At 35.3% G+C, this 14,586-nt stretch overlaps 1 protein-coding gene across 1 annotated transcript; it reads right to left on the minus strand.

Moving 5' to 3' along the window:
• Window positions 1–1,392: 1,392 nt before the first annotated feature.
• Window positions 1,393–9,166, minus strand: LOC135718985 (lumican). The gene is made up of 4 exons (XM_065241436.2): window positions 8,341–9,166; window positions 7,298–7,934; window positions 6,757–7,074; window positions 1,393–2,086 (listed from the first exon to the last, which is right to left on the minus strand). Exons 2-4 carry the CDS (start codon window positions 7,920–7,922, stop codon window positions 1,935–1,937), a joined length of 1,095 nt encoding a protein of 364 aa, XP_065097508.1. The 5' UTR covers window positions 7,923–7,934; window positions 8,341–9,166; the 3' UTR covers window positions 1,393–1,934.
• Window positions 9,167–14,586: the final 5,420 nt, after the last annotated feature.

Here is a 14,586-nt window from a genome sequence, read left to right on the forward strand (position 1 = left end):
TAACTCTACTGTATCTTATGACTTTTAGATACATAAGAGTCATGGTAACGCTTTAGATTACAGCCCGGAAAGTACTACGTAAGTACAGCGAATTTACAGCGTATGTTTCTGTAATTATAGTTTACTTATGAAGTACGTACGTGTAATTATAAGGGAACAATTTCTAATATTTGGGGAATAAAGGGGTAACAACCAGGAAAAATACAAATAATATATGCAGTAAAGTACTGCGTAAGTACAGCGAATTTAAAGCGTATGTTTCTGTAATTATAGTATACTTATGAAGTACGTACGTGTAATTATAAGGGAACAATTTATAATATTTGGGGAACAAAGGGGTAACAACCAGGAAAAATACAAATAATATATGCAGTAAGTATTTTAGATTACTAAACAACAAAACTTGAAATTCAGTTAATGTGTTTATGCTATTTATTAGTACGATACAATTTATTTTGGATTTTCAATAAAGGTTACTTACCTTAAGAAAGAAAAAGAGTACATGAATTTGTTGGGTCATCAAGCAAAAATAAAAATAGGCAAGGCAACTATGGTGAAAACAAAGTAAGCAAAACTAGAACCACACTCTTAGAACGAATGTGTTAAAAACAACACATTAGTGTTGATTCTGGGACGACACACTAAATGCGTTGTCCCAAAATCCACCCATCTCTGTGTTATTATGGAAACAAAACATTTTGTGTTACTTTTAACACAACTTGTGTTATACACAAAATGATACATAATGTGTTAAAATTACACATAATGTGTTAAAAACTTAACACACAAAGATGTGTAAAAAATTAACACATCCTTTCTAAGAGTGTATTTTCTGTAGTTACTGTTTTGTGTTGTTACAGTCTAAGTCAAAAAATTTTACCCCCTTGTTTCACGTAGTTACAAAGTAAGTACAGAATCTGCGGGCTGTAAATTAAAGGGGCACTTGTTACCCCCTTGTTTCACGTAGTTACAGAGTAAGTACAGAATCTGCGGGCTGTAAATTAAAGTGGCACTTGTTACCCCCTTGTTTCACGTAGTTACAGAGTAAATACAACATCTGCGATCTGTAAATTAAAGTGGCACTTGTTACCCCTTTGTTCCGAAAATATTATAAATTGTTCCCTTAAAATTACATGTACGTACTTTATAAGTACACTATAATTACAGAAATGTATGCTGTAAATTCGCTGTACTTACGCAGTACTTTATTGCATATATTATTTGTATTTTTCCTGGTTGTTACCCCTTTATTCCCCAAATATTATAAATTGTTCCCTTATAATTACACGTACGTACTTCATAAGAAAAACTATAATTACAGAAACATACGCTGTAAATTCGCTGTACTTACCCAGTACTTTCCGGGCTGTAATCTAAAGCGTTACCAGAGTCATTTCTTGAGAATGAAAACACAATGTGCCAACAGAAAGACAGTCTTTATAGCTTGTCATGTAGTTTGTGTCATGCAATGGAATAACACTGCCAAAACTCTGCCAAAACATTGTCCAAGTGATTTTCAGGACATTATACTGTATGTACCGTTATGATCAATGATTAATCCATGAAAAGATTTTGTCTAAAATGTCTCAGTTTGGCAGCAGCATTTATTGGCAGTTTTCAGAGTGTACTACAAGAACATTTGCTGTAAATAAATCACTACTTTCAGCAGAAAAAAACTTTGTTACACAAAACAGTATCATTACCATGATATATAATCTGATATATGTATATTTATTTTGATGTTATGTCCTCTTACGTTGAGTATTATTTATCCCCCATATTATTATGTACAAAGTTTTAATAAGATCCTACAACATGTACTCAAACTTATTTTTTTTTTTAAAACAATAACATAATAAAAATTGTTGTTGTATTGCAAAGCTAAAAAAGCATTAAATGTTTAAGCTTCTTCGACAATATGTGGATTTATTAGATCAGATATAAATGTTATGAATGACTCGTAGACAGAACACCCAGTCAGGAGGCAGCTTGTGGTACTCCAACATATTACCATCCAGCCTCAGTATCTTCATCCGTGAATACGACATGGGTCCCACCGTCCTGCAGAAGCTGCTCACATTGAACTCTGCATAAGACATAAGGAAACACTTTATTTTCATATTCCACTTTAGACTTTTTACTAACTATGGCCTGTGGCCGGTCGCAGTGACGTTAAGTCTTAAGAATGATCAGTCTTGAAGAAAAAAATTCATGATTAACTTTTAAGACTAGTCTTATGCAACCGGTTTCACAAACAAGGCTCAGCCAGGATAGGCCTTAGTTAAATTAAGATGTTTAAGTATCTAAAAAGTTACTAGTGTGTATTTTGAGACAAATCAATGGCACTGGAATATTTTAAGATCTGTCAGTGTAAGTTATGTTAAGTTGGGATTTAAAAAAATTTCCTGAACCCTAACACCAGAAGCCCCCATTTTCACTACCATGCAAGGGAATGGATGGGTACACAAAAAATGACTTTCTTACTTAGTATTTTTGTCTAGTTTTCAGTACAAATATATATGCATTTTGTTGATGAAGTGCAAAAAAAAAAATTGCCACTGTGGTATGAAAAAGACATTTTGAAATAAGTTAACTTTTTTCTTAAACACTTAATTCATGAAAAAATATTGTAACATTTTTGTACCACATTGGCCGATTTTTTTGCTTGCGACTTTGTGGACACTGGCGGGCAGATGTGAGCGCTAATGCGCATGGCTGTTGTAGCTTTGCGTGCAGCTCGTCATTGGCTCGTTATCCTCCACTCATCCTCTGGAATCTTTTCTTCTTCTTGTTTTATTGGAGGGTGTCGTTTGAGTGATATGTCACAGATATGCTGCTTGCTTTCAAAGGGGAATGTAGAAAACGTCAAATACGACCAATGGGATTTTTTATAGAAAGATTTAAAATACTTTTTACAGTATATTCTAATGACAGTTAGTTAATATACTGTAGTGTCAACTTAAGACTTAGTTAATATGTAGTTCCAGTTACTTATAGTTTTAAAGGAAAAGTATGTATTATTGATATCTAGAGTTTGAACTTGGTATCTCTGATCCCCTCCTCCTCAGACTCAACACACAAGGGTTGCCAAATACAGGAGCGCAACTGACAATGGAAAGCATTGAGCCTTACACTGTAAGTTTATCTGCTAATTTTCACATGCATTTGCAATGTTTTTGTTGTTTGCAAATTACAAACCCAACTCGTGTGGCTGCATCCTCTGGAGGTCACATTTATGGGCTATTGCGGTTCCATTTAAGTAACAGTAATGATAGACAACTGAGCTGTCATAACACACTATCAAGTAAACTGGCAGCGGGTGGAATCACACAGACCAAAACAAAAACAGACATTCTGCAGAACGCACATCTAAAAAATGAATAACATGCTATTATAGTATTTCATAAAAATAATACTGCTCCTTTAAAGTTGATCAAAATAAAGTGTAACCCTTAAGAAAACTGAATGTAAATTGTTTTTTTTTTTGGTGACAATTCTTACAAACGGATGCTTAATTTCTTTGTAACAAATTAGACAGATCACTTTGTCACATCAGAAATTCATATGAATTTATCAGCCTGATCTCACACGAATTTTACGAGTTGGCTTATTCATAGGATTTTGTATGAAATGATTTGTACAAATGAATACAAATTAGCTACCTCATGAAATACGTATGAATTGCCATGAGATTGGTTTAAAATCATACATTTCAGTATGATCTCAGTGACATTATGTTTAGGGGCGTAGTTAAGGGAGGGGCTTCTTTTTTACGTTCATTATAATAATTGTGATTCACTATGTACAAATTCACACGAATTAGCTTGTAAATAGTTACAAATTACTGTGAGATCATGCAGTATATACACAATAAATATACACACAGTACAGATTATACACAATACATTTTTTATTATCCGTACATTTTACTATACACCCTAATTAGATTTCCAACATGGTTTGAGTTACACTGTATATACACTCAAAAAAATTATTCAAGCCCTTCTTAGAAATGACACATTAAAATTGTGTTCAATTAATTTAAAATAACTCATTAAGAGCAATAAGTGTATATATTTAATTAGTCTAACACAAAATGAATATGTTAATTTATTGATTTCTTTTTAATTGCGTTAACACAATTAGTTTGAGTTTGGGTTCTGGAAAAAGAATTTCCCAGCATGCTTTGCATGCAACTGCTTTTGGAGAGTATTTTTTTAATTAAGTGTTATTTTATGCATTTTTAGGTAAAGAGAAAGACTTAATAGTGTTTAATGTCCGTTTATCTTATTGATTTAGAAGCGTTTGTGTTATATTTTTTCAAATTGTTTGGTTACCATTATGCAGAAGAGTGGCACTTGTGATTAGATTGTGGATGTGACGTATTTCACTCAATGAGCACTAACTGTGTTAATGCCTGTTTGGAGATGTCTCTTCTCACATGCTCATCCAAAGTATCATATGTTATTATTATTAGCATGCTAACATGTGCTTATGCTAATTAGTATGATATAAAAACGTTTTATATAAAATAATAGAATTGAGTTATTCAGACTACACTAAATTGAGTTGAGGAAACTTATTGAGTATTGCCATTTACTTTAAATTGAGTTGGACTAACTCAAATATTTTTTATTGTGTAAAGCAGTTCTTATGAGATAGGGGTACACATTCATATTGGATGGAAATCCTGCCCACGATTTTATTGAGGTAATCCAATGAATATTTTTTTTTAGTGTATGAACATGTATGCAGCTTAGATTTAATAATGTTAGTGCTGATAATGTTATTATTATATTTTTAGGGTTCTTTGTGAAAAACAAGCAGGCAGCGTCTCCGCCCTCAACCGGTTTCCTGCTATTGGAACAAGCGAGTCAATACATTCCCGCTTACGTTCTTTCCATTTGTTTTCTAGATATCGGTCTGACAGGTTGTTTAGCCTTTTCCCTTTTCCAATAATATAAAGATAACCTGTTTTCTACTTCTCAGTAATGGCTTATTAATGATAAGTATTATTATATATCACTGTGTGGCAGTCACATTGTGTAATAACTGGTAGACCACTATTCATGGTTTGAGGTTTTGTTATATGGTTCAAAAACAATGAATCGGAACTGCTGCCTGTAAAAACGAATGTCTGCTCTCAGTAAACCAGTGTGCTGTAACTGAGCCCGATGCGCTGCTGTAGAGGGATGGGGGAACAGAGCGTGCTTTTAACATATGTGAATTCCTTCTGGAGTGTTCACAGATGTTTTCAAACTTTCTTCCCTCCCCTTTTCTCCTCCATCATTTTCACTTGCCTCATCTTTTAGCTAACCTACTTTCTCTAGTCGTCCCGTTTCTCAGACTGAGCAGCTTTCTGCAATCACATCCTAAATTCATTTGGAGAGTGAGAAAGAGGTAAAGGAAACGGTGAGAGAAGAGGACGTTTATTTATTTTCCTCCTGTCCCATTTTCCATGATTTTCTCATGGCTTGTTTGGTCTCCCACTCCAAGGATTATTTAATCAGTCTGAGAACATGTCTCTTTCTAGAACAACGATGTTTTCGAGACACGAAAATCTCAGTCTTTGGATCTCAATCTCAGTCAAGTTTCTTGCCAGCTTACAACTTTGTGTTTAGAAATCTTTCTGCACATGATTAATATTTAAATTCAATGTTGAAATGTTCACTTTCTTGACGCATGTTCTGCTATTATTCTGAATGATTCATCAAATATTCAAAATTAAACTGAACCTTCCTCTGACATGACTTTTCCACTGACGTCACTTCAGCTGTGTGGGCTTTCGGATACTTTTATTTAATATACAGATGGCTATTGCCAGCACAGAACACCCACTTTTCATTATGCAATCCACTCCCAAATGTATTGTTGAATATTTGTCTATTCACATTTTTTGTCATTGTTTACATATGAAAAGGTCAGATGCAGAGCTGCTAAATACCACCTCCATCAAAAATGAGATAATGATGTTAACCAAATGTTCTTGGCACGTATTATACATTCAACAAATATTTTCACTTCAGACCCGCTTATTCCTGCCCTTAGGCCATTCAGAAATATTGGTTTGTTAGTAGAATTCATCAAGAGTCCAAAAAAGAGGAGCGGGAGCGTTCTGAGCGGAAAAGTGCCCGACATCATTTGTGTTTTTTCCATTGTCCAATCGAATAAGTGTAGAGGCGTAGCACTTGTTGTTTGTCGTTTCTACAATCACAAATGCAGACATTGTTTTAATGTTTTAGTATCCTTACCTTACCAATCTGTTACGTCCTGCTCAAGCCGCGCTGGCAAAGTTGATCGATCAGCTCGGTCATCTGCATTTTCTGGATCAGATTCGGCTCATATTGATAAGGTATTAAAGACGAAATTAACTACTGTCTGCATTGCATTGTGAGCTAATCTTTTAAACATGGTACATTTCTGTTTCATTTCAGAGGTATTCAGGCCAATCACAACGTACAGATTAGCTGGCCAATTGGATGACACTGCGCTTTTCAGAACGATGGGCTTTGTACAAAATCAGAGCGTTTGAGGAAGGCATGGATTTATGGAGCAACACTAATGTGCGGAATGTGAAAATAATGTGTTTTTTGAACCATAAACCACGCGAACACATTGTATCATACCAAAAGTACTAAAAAACATTGTTTTTAGCAATATTTAGCATTGACTGAGATATTTTATCACTCCAGCATTACAGAACCAAATGCTCTTAATTACCATAAAGTAACACAAACACCTCACACATCTACTCACCTTGGATGTGGTTGACCTCCATGTAGAGATATTGAAGTGTAGTGGGAATTAATGGGATTTCGGTCAGCTGGTTATACGAAAGGTCAAGCTCTACCAGAGAGGTGAGGTTGAAGGCATTAGGATCCAACCCTTCGTTACTTAGCTTGTTGTGTCCAACTCGTAGGTAACGAAGTCTGTTGAAGCCCTGAAGGCAGTTGTCGGTCAGGCCAGTCAGGGAGTTGTTGGTAAGGTAGAGTTGCTGGACAGATGGTGGCAGATTTTTAGGGAAAGTGTCTAGAAGGTTGTGACTGAGATCCAGAAAGTTGAGCGCTCCAAGACCTGGTGAAGATTGTGACATATCAAAATCAGCTTTAACAGAATAGATTTTAGTATTTGTTTTTTAATATGATGTTTTTAAAAATTGTATCTTTTGAAAGACAAAAAAAAATGGTACTCTGTGGATTAAAGAGTGACGCCAAGGGGCGCTGACCAAACATCAGTGTGTGACGAGATGGGAGAACGTGTTGGATGATACAATATGACAGATATTTAAAAAAAATACCTTTAAAGTCACCCTCTTCAATGATCTTCAGACGATTGCCTTGTAACAGAAGTAACGTTAAGTTCTCCAAATTTTGGAAAGCACCAGAAGAAATCTCTTCAATGTTGTTGTATGCAAGTCGTAGCTGCCTCAGACCACCAGGAAGTCCAGCCGGCACCTCTGTCAGGTTATTATTGTTTATGAAGAGATTTACCAAGTGGGTCAAATTAGAGAACAATGCCTTATCGAGTTGTTTGCTCAGTAGCTGGTTGCGATCCAAGATCAACCAGCGCAAGTTGGTGCCATTGGCAAACTCTCTAGACCGAAGAGAAGTGAAGTTATTCCCTTGGAGGAAAAGATACTGTGTGCGGGCTGGAAGACCATTAGGGATCTGATCAATACCCTTCTGGTCACAGTAAAGTGCCGTCGGCCACTGGATTGGACAGTCACACTCCAGCGGACAGCTTTGTGGGTTTACGGCTCGAAACCACCCTGGATCCATCCGGTCTTTTAAAGTCAACACGCTTGGCTCTCCCAAAAAACGATTTATCCAGAGAGGTACACCGCCATAATCATCCAAGTCTATCGTCGAGGCCCAAGCCGGCCCACACAGAGAGAGAAATATGAGAACTTGCTTGATATCCATTCGTCTACCTGCCTAAATTAAACAAAAATAGACACTGTGAATCTCTGTTTTATTATTATTAATTTATTACTGAAAATCTGAATTTTTTTCCATCTATTTGAAAATTTTAAATGCTCTCACACACAGTATTATTTAAAAAAGAAGATAATTTATATGAAATGCATTTTTTTTAAAGCTACACTGAATGCTAAGAGACAGTATACAGTACTTGCTTATTTTGGCTATAATTGTTTTACAATAATACTGTACATTTCGTGCACTTCAGTTGCAACTGTTCTGCTCGTTTCTGTTAACTGTTACATTTAATAAGAGTTAAACAAAGTAGTTAAGTCCCGATAAAAGGCTGAAAATTTTCACTTTTTCACAATAAAGCACACACAAGCCACATCTTTTCCATATATAAGAGGAATGTGCATACCTTTCTTCCTTCTTCCACAGGCAGTTTTAGTTACTTTAGCAGAAGCTCTGGAGCGGCAGATCGAGGTGATCCCTGTAGCAGTTTATACAGGATATTGTACAGGTATGGTGTCTGTGCAGATAACCTAAAGAGTTGTACCCGGCTACTGCAACATTCCTCTCCCAGCGATGGCCGGTACCCTAGTGTTTTACTTGACTTTCCATTTCTCTGACTCATTTTCAGCCTGCCACATACGCTTATGGTTGGAGTTGAAGCACTGTACAACATTTGTTAGAAACATGTGTGCTGGCAGTGTAAAATGGGATATCTTCAAAGACAGTACAGTCCTGTTTAACTTAAAGGAATAGTCATCCCAGAAATTACGTACCTATAGTGCAATTTCCAAATGCAAAAAAACTCAACTGCTTTGTCCTATTTTCTTACCATTGTCGCTTCGGTTTAGGGTTAGATTTACATAAAATGACATCCTTACCCAAACCCAACTCTAACGCCATGTGACAATCGTTTAAAAATTGGAAAATATAAAAAAAATGAATCTGAAAAAAATTGTATAAACCAATACTTAAAATGACGCAAACACCAAATCTAACCCTAAACCAAAGCAACAATGGTTTGAAAAAGGTGGAAAAACATGTCAGTGACTTTGGTGCATTACAAGGTCGCCAGTATGTGTGTTGAACCCATGATCTTTTGCATTGCTAACGCAATGTCTACCACTGAGCTACAGGATGTACAATCACTTATTCTCATGTCTATCTAAACTTGCATGGTGTTTTTCTTCACTATATCTCTAGGAAAGAAAGAAAACCATTCATAATAATTGGAATTGCATGAGAATAGTATATATGTGACCCTGTCTGTGAAATCCAGGCCAAAGTGTCGTAATCTAATTAAAAGATTAATAACATAAAAGTTTGATTTTATTCATTGATTTTAGGATTTGACATGATGTTACTCAGTCGATATTAAAGTTATCAAGGTTATATTTTCACACAATGTTCTTTACATTACGTTATGATTTTATGTAAAAAAAAAACATTAAATCACAAAAATGTTTGCTACATTACTTATAGCATTGTAATTATTACTGTTGTTATTATTATTATTGTTATTATTATTATGGCTGTCATAACAAAATATTCCTGTAAATATAACCATCTTTAGAATTATTATTGTTGTTGTTATTATTATTATTATACATACTACTATTAAATAACATATTATTATTATTATATAATACCTATATTATTATTCGTTTATCATTTTGCTTATTATCATTTTCGGTGTTTTGTTTTGTGTTCTGTTTAATCATATGTTGTAGGTTTGCACTCTAAAAGAAAGTGTGACCTGTGAGTTTTCACAGGTCACAGATGATGTCATAAATAACAAATGAATGATGATAACAATGTGACATCATGTTTTCCTCGAAACCTCAATATGTCTCGTTCATTGTGATCATGTTTCTATTTGTAATCATATATTATGCAAGCATTATGTCATTAAGCCTCGAGGTTGCTGACTGACAACCTGTAATTGCAAGTCATTGAGTATTTGAGGAAGTGGAGTATGTTTAACAACAGTATTGCTCTCTGCAGATATGCTCTGAATCTGATGGAGCAAACATTATTACAGTTATATGCAGCTGGAGGGGGCCTGGGGAGCCAAACAGACCCTTTTTATCTGAATGTGTGAGTGATACAGAGAGAGAGAGAGAGAGAGAGAGAGAGAGAGAGAGAGAGAGAGAGAGAGAGAGAGAGAGAGAGAGAGAGAGAGAGAGAGAGAGACTTCAAAGCCGTGATGACGCAATGTTTTGGCCTGTGGAGGTCTGAAATGTCAGAGTGCCCCCTAGCACTCAAACAAACCATAACAATCACTTAACCATCTACCTGTTTGACTTTATAAGGAGATTTCTCTTTCTGTTGATTTTTAAATTATATTTATATAATATATTTTTTTCACAAAAAATTGAAGGTTTCCAGTTCGAGCTTGAGCTGGGTCAAGAGTTCTTTCTGTGTGGAGTGTTTTCCCTGTGTCAGTGTGAGTTTATTCTGGGTACTCAAGTTTCCTTTCACACTCCAAAAACATGCAGGTTAGGTTAATTGGAGATGCCAAATTGTCCTTCCTTATGTTATGTTATGTTTATGTTGTGTGTTATGTGCTATATTTTATATGTTATGGTACTGTATGTGCGTATGTGTTATGTTATGTTATGTTTATGTTGTGTGTTATATTTTATATGTTATGGTATGTGTTATGGTATGTTTATGTTGTGTGTTATGTGTTATATTTTATATGTGTGATATGGTATGTGTTATGTTATGTGTTATGTTTTAAATATGTTGTCCCTTTACTAACACACCTTCTGTGTTATTATTCATTGTGCCGCCCACCACAGTCCTGCGACATTAGACATTAGAAATGTCTTGTCTGCAAGTGTATCACAAAATAGAATAACATGAGTAACAAACTAATTTAAATTTGAATAATTATAACTGCATTACTTGATTTAAAAAAAATACTTTGTTACATGTTTATTACCGCTGTGGAATTACAGTAACGGAATTACTTTGTAACCATTACTCCCATCAATGTTTTTAACACAACTTGTGTTGTCCCTTTTATTTATTTTAACATGAAATAACGCGTTAAATGGCATGACACACACAATGTGTAAAAAATTAACACATCATTTTTTACAGTGTAACCAAATATTCCCATACTGCAGATTTTTTGTCAGAGAATAAAGATAAGAATTTGTAGCCTTTGATTGCTTATGTGAGCCTCATAGGTGAGATCTGCTTTCATTTCCCCCCCAAAACCGATATGATTTGATACGGTATAATAATTGTGCAATAATAATACCGTGGTAAACCATCATACCGTTACAACCCAAAATTATGTTATATTTCATCACGTTTGACATTTGACAGGTGCCCACATTTTAGGTCATCTTTACCATTTTTAACATAAAAACAGACTTACAAACAACTGTAAATGCTTTGCTCAAATAATGTGTATGTGCTTTTTCTTAAAAATATGTAATATTCTGTGCACTATAATGTAAGTCAGGGATCTTTGGTTGGATCATTCAGATGAATATTTACTCATTACAAAATATTTGAGTTTTCCCAGGCCATATGCAAATGTAAAACATCTTCCCAGTTTTCTTTATACTGTTTTTGAAGGCTAGACAGGTAACTTTTGACAGACACTGACTTTACTCTGAAAATATTAGTTTGAGTCTGAGCTGGAGTGTTTTGGAAGGGGCCGTCTGTGTTATTCTGTTCTCTCAAACCTTGGAGTCTGCCAGAAGTTGCTGAATTTCTTTTCCATATAAACAGAAGGAAATGTAGATCCATTTTTCAGGATTTTACTTTGCAACCAAACAAGCACTATTCACCTCCATCAACAGCAAAGCCACCCATATATGACAAGTATATGATGCAGTATTCAGAACAACAAATTCTCTCTTTCTAAAAAGTCCCCGTTGGATTAAATTTTGACCGTGTGGATCTCATTCTGTATACTCTACACCTATGTTCTCAATCTCCTATACCTCTTTAGCATTCAGCTCCAGTCTCCAGAAATCCAGCCAGTATAAATTCTTCCACCCAAACACTGCTTACATGTGTACTGTACAGTGTGTTTTTATTTGCAGTTTTATAAGAACGCTCCATGTGCTGTTTTTCTTTTGGCACGTTATGACAGAACTCTTTGTGGCAATTTAGTGGTTTGCCTCATGCCGGTGTAAAGCCACGCCAAGCCACAGGCACATGACAGGAGACCAACATGGACGTATTAGAAGCTGCAGAGCAGGAATGATGGCCAGATCGTCCTGCAATGAACAAACATATTTCTATTGTCCTACATTTCAGATCCAATCCCCTTCAAGCTTAGGGCTGAATATAAATGATTTACACCCTTGAGTGTTGCTCATGGACTTGTACGTACATCTTGTCTACTTGATTGATATGTAGTACGTCATGTATCATATTGTAAGCTCTGTAGTAGTGTACTATCACAGCTGTTGATTAATTCCAGACTATATGGTTTGAGTATTTCCTTGTGAGATCATCTGCTCTGAATGTGAGTCATACTGTATCTGCAGAATCACATGTTTTTTTTCCTAAACAGATGACAGATAACAGTCATCACTACACAATGAGTCATCACGGTAATTATTTGTTTATTAATACAACAGCAACAATAATAAAATAATTAATATTTGAGTTCTGGTTCTTGGTTAAATAATAATGTGCGGTAATTTCGCATACGTCATGCATGACCTTTCGAAGTGCTTCTGCAATTATGTAAGGTCACGCTGGTGCGTCACACGGCTAGTGTAAGACGAGGAGTTGGGGTTTACAAGTGCTTATTTTGTAGTTTTCTTGTCGAAAATGATGAACGTTTCGCTAGATAAGACCCTTATGCGTCATTTGGGATCATTTAGAGCCCTTTGAAGCTGGGTTGAAACTGCAATTTTAAACTGCATTGAAACTGTAAACTGTTGGGGTCCACTATCTATTAAAATGAGAAAAATCCTGGAATGTTTTCCTCAAAACACTAAATTTCTTTAAAGAAATAAACAACTTGATGATATGAGGGGAGTAAATTATCGGGATTTTATTTGAAAAGGGAGTAATCATTTAAAATATATGCCGTTATATAAGTAAAATTAATATTTAACAGGGTTTTCTGGTTACTATGACTGGTAACCATCCACTCTCACAAAGAAGTGTTTTTTTTTTAGAAGTGGAGGTTTTTTTTATCAAAAAGCTTGCATACACTTAGAGGGTTTTGCAGCAAAAGACAGTCAAATTTGTTAAACAACAATGAAATTAAAAAAGTGACATTTGTCAAAATAAGGCATTTCAATTACTAACAAAAAACCTTTTCATGCTAAGGGCCTGATAAAAAATGCTTATGTACAAGAAAACATGTCAGACGCATTAAGGGCGTCGTCAATTGTAAAATCTTCAAAATGAATTAGCAATAGTATAGAAAACAAGCTAAAAACAAGGCTTTTTATATTACAGTAGTTTCTAAAGCCAACGTTTGTATTTACAGGTGCACGATCATATTTTCTGCAAAAATATTTTGCTCTTTCATGGCGTGCATATCAGTAATGCCATCAGTCTTTATTTTCACACAGGGGTTATCGCTCAAGATAATGTGAGAAAACACGACTAAGAGTGATTTGGGTCTCCTGTGTTTTCTGACCCCTGCTTGCAGAATCACAAATCAGTCTAAAGTTCAAAGAGCTTTAGTCACAGCCATGCAGAGATCAGTAGAAGAGGGGACAGGGATGGCAAGAATTTAAAGTGTTTCCTGATGCTAAGTTCATGTCCCTCTGGGATAAGTCCAAGTGCATTCTTGGCCTAAGACTTTTTCTGGAGACAGTTAGTGTAGGAGATGATACAAAGAGAACAAACTTGAGTTTATAAGAATGAAAGAGCTTGCTAAAAGTCTATCAAACAATTTTTGTTAAACTGCTAGCAAAATATTACTAAAATATAGCCTGAATTCGTACGTATTTTACGAGTTGTCTAATTCATATGAATTTGTACAAAGCAATAGTATAGAAACAAAAATTTAATCCCACCCCTAACACCACTCTCTAACCCCAACAGTACAGGGATGAAAGCCACTTGTACAAAAAATGTATGAATATGGTTGAATGAATTGATAAGAAATTAGTCACCTCGATATGTACGAATTGGCTTGAGATTGCATTGCAAAATGGACACGACTAAGATGGTTGCGCTACCGGAAGGTAGTTATTTTCGTTAATAAAGTTTTAAATATGGATATTTCTACAACAACACCGCGCGGATTACCCTCAGAGGACCTTTGTTTATCATCCTGGAGCCGTTTGGATTTAATTTGTGAAGGATGGACGCACTTTTTTTGGACTTAAAGGTCGTGGACTATGGGTGGACCCCGTAACATTACATTTAATCAACTGAAAGATCTAAAACAATTTCTAAAATATCCGAAAATGTGTTTGTCTGAAAAACGATGGACATATGCAACTCGGACAGCTTGGGGGTGAGTAAATCATGGGTTTAATATCATTTTTGGCCGAACTATCCCTTTAAGAAAGTCCTAATATGTACCATTTATGTACTGTCGAGGTACCAGTATGTACCTTTAAGGTACCAATGTGTACCTTTTGGATACCAATATGCACCTTTTAGCTACAAAAGTGTACATTTTGAAGAGATACCGCCCCAGTGACATTTTTTG

The sequence above is a fragment of the Paramisgurnus dabryanus genome, chromosome 14 (genome assembly GCF_030506205.2).
Source record: "Paramisgurnus dabryanus chromosome 14, PD_genome_1.1, whole genome shotgun sequence".
In the NCBI taxonomy this organism is placed as follows: domain Eukaryota; kingdom Metazoa; phylum Chordata; class Actinopteri; order Cypriniformes; family Cobitidae; genus Paramisgurnus; species Paramisgurnus dabryanus.

Excerpts from the sequence above, each read along its gene's own strand:
- LOC135718985 (XM_065241436.2), bottom strand. The coding sequence starts at position 7,922 with ATGGATATCAAGCAAGTTCTCATATTTCTCTCTCTGTGTGGGCCGGCT. Across the intron at positions 7,075-7,297 it reads TGAAGAGGGTGACTTTAAAG|GTCTTGGAGCGCTCAACTTT; the intron begins GTATTTTTTTTA and ends AATCTTCACCAG. Across the intron at positions 2,087-6,756 it reads GGAGGTCAACCACATCCAAG|AGTTCAATGTGAGCAGCTTC; the intron begins GTGAGTAGATGT and ends TGTCTTATGCAG.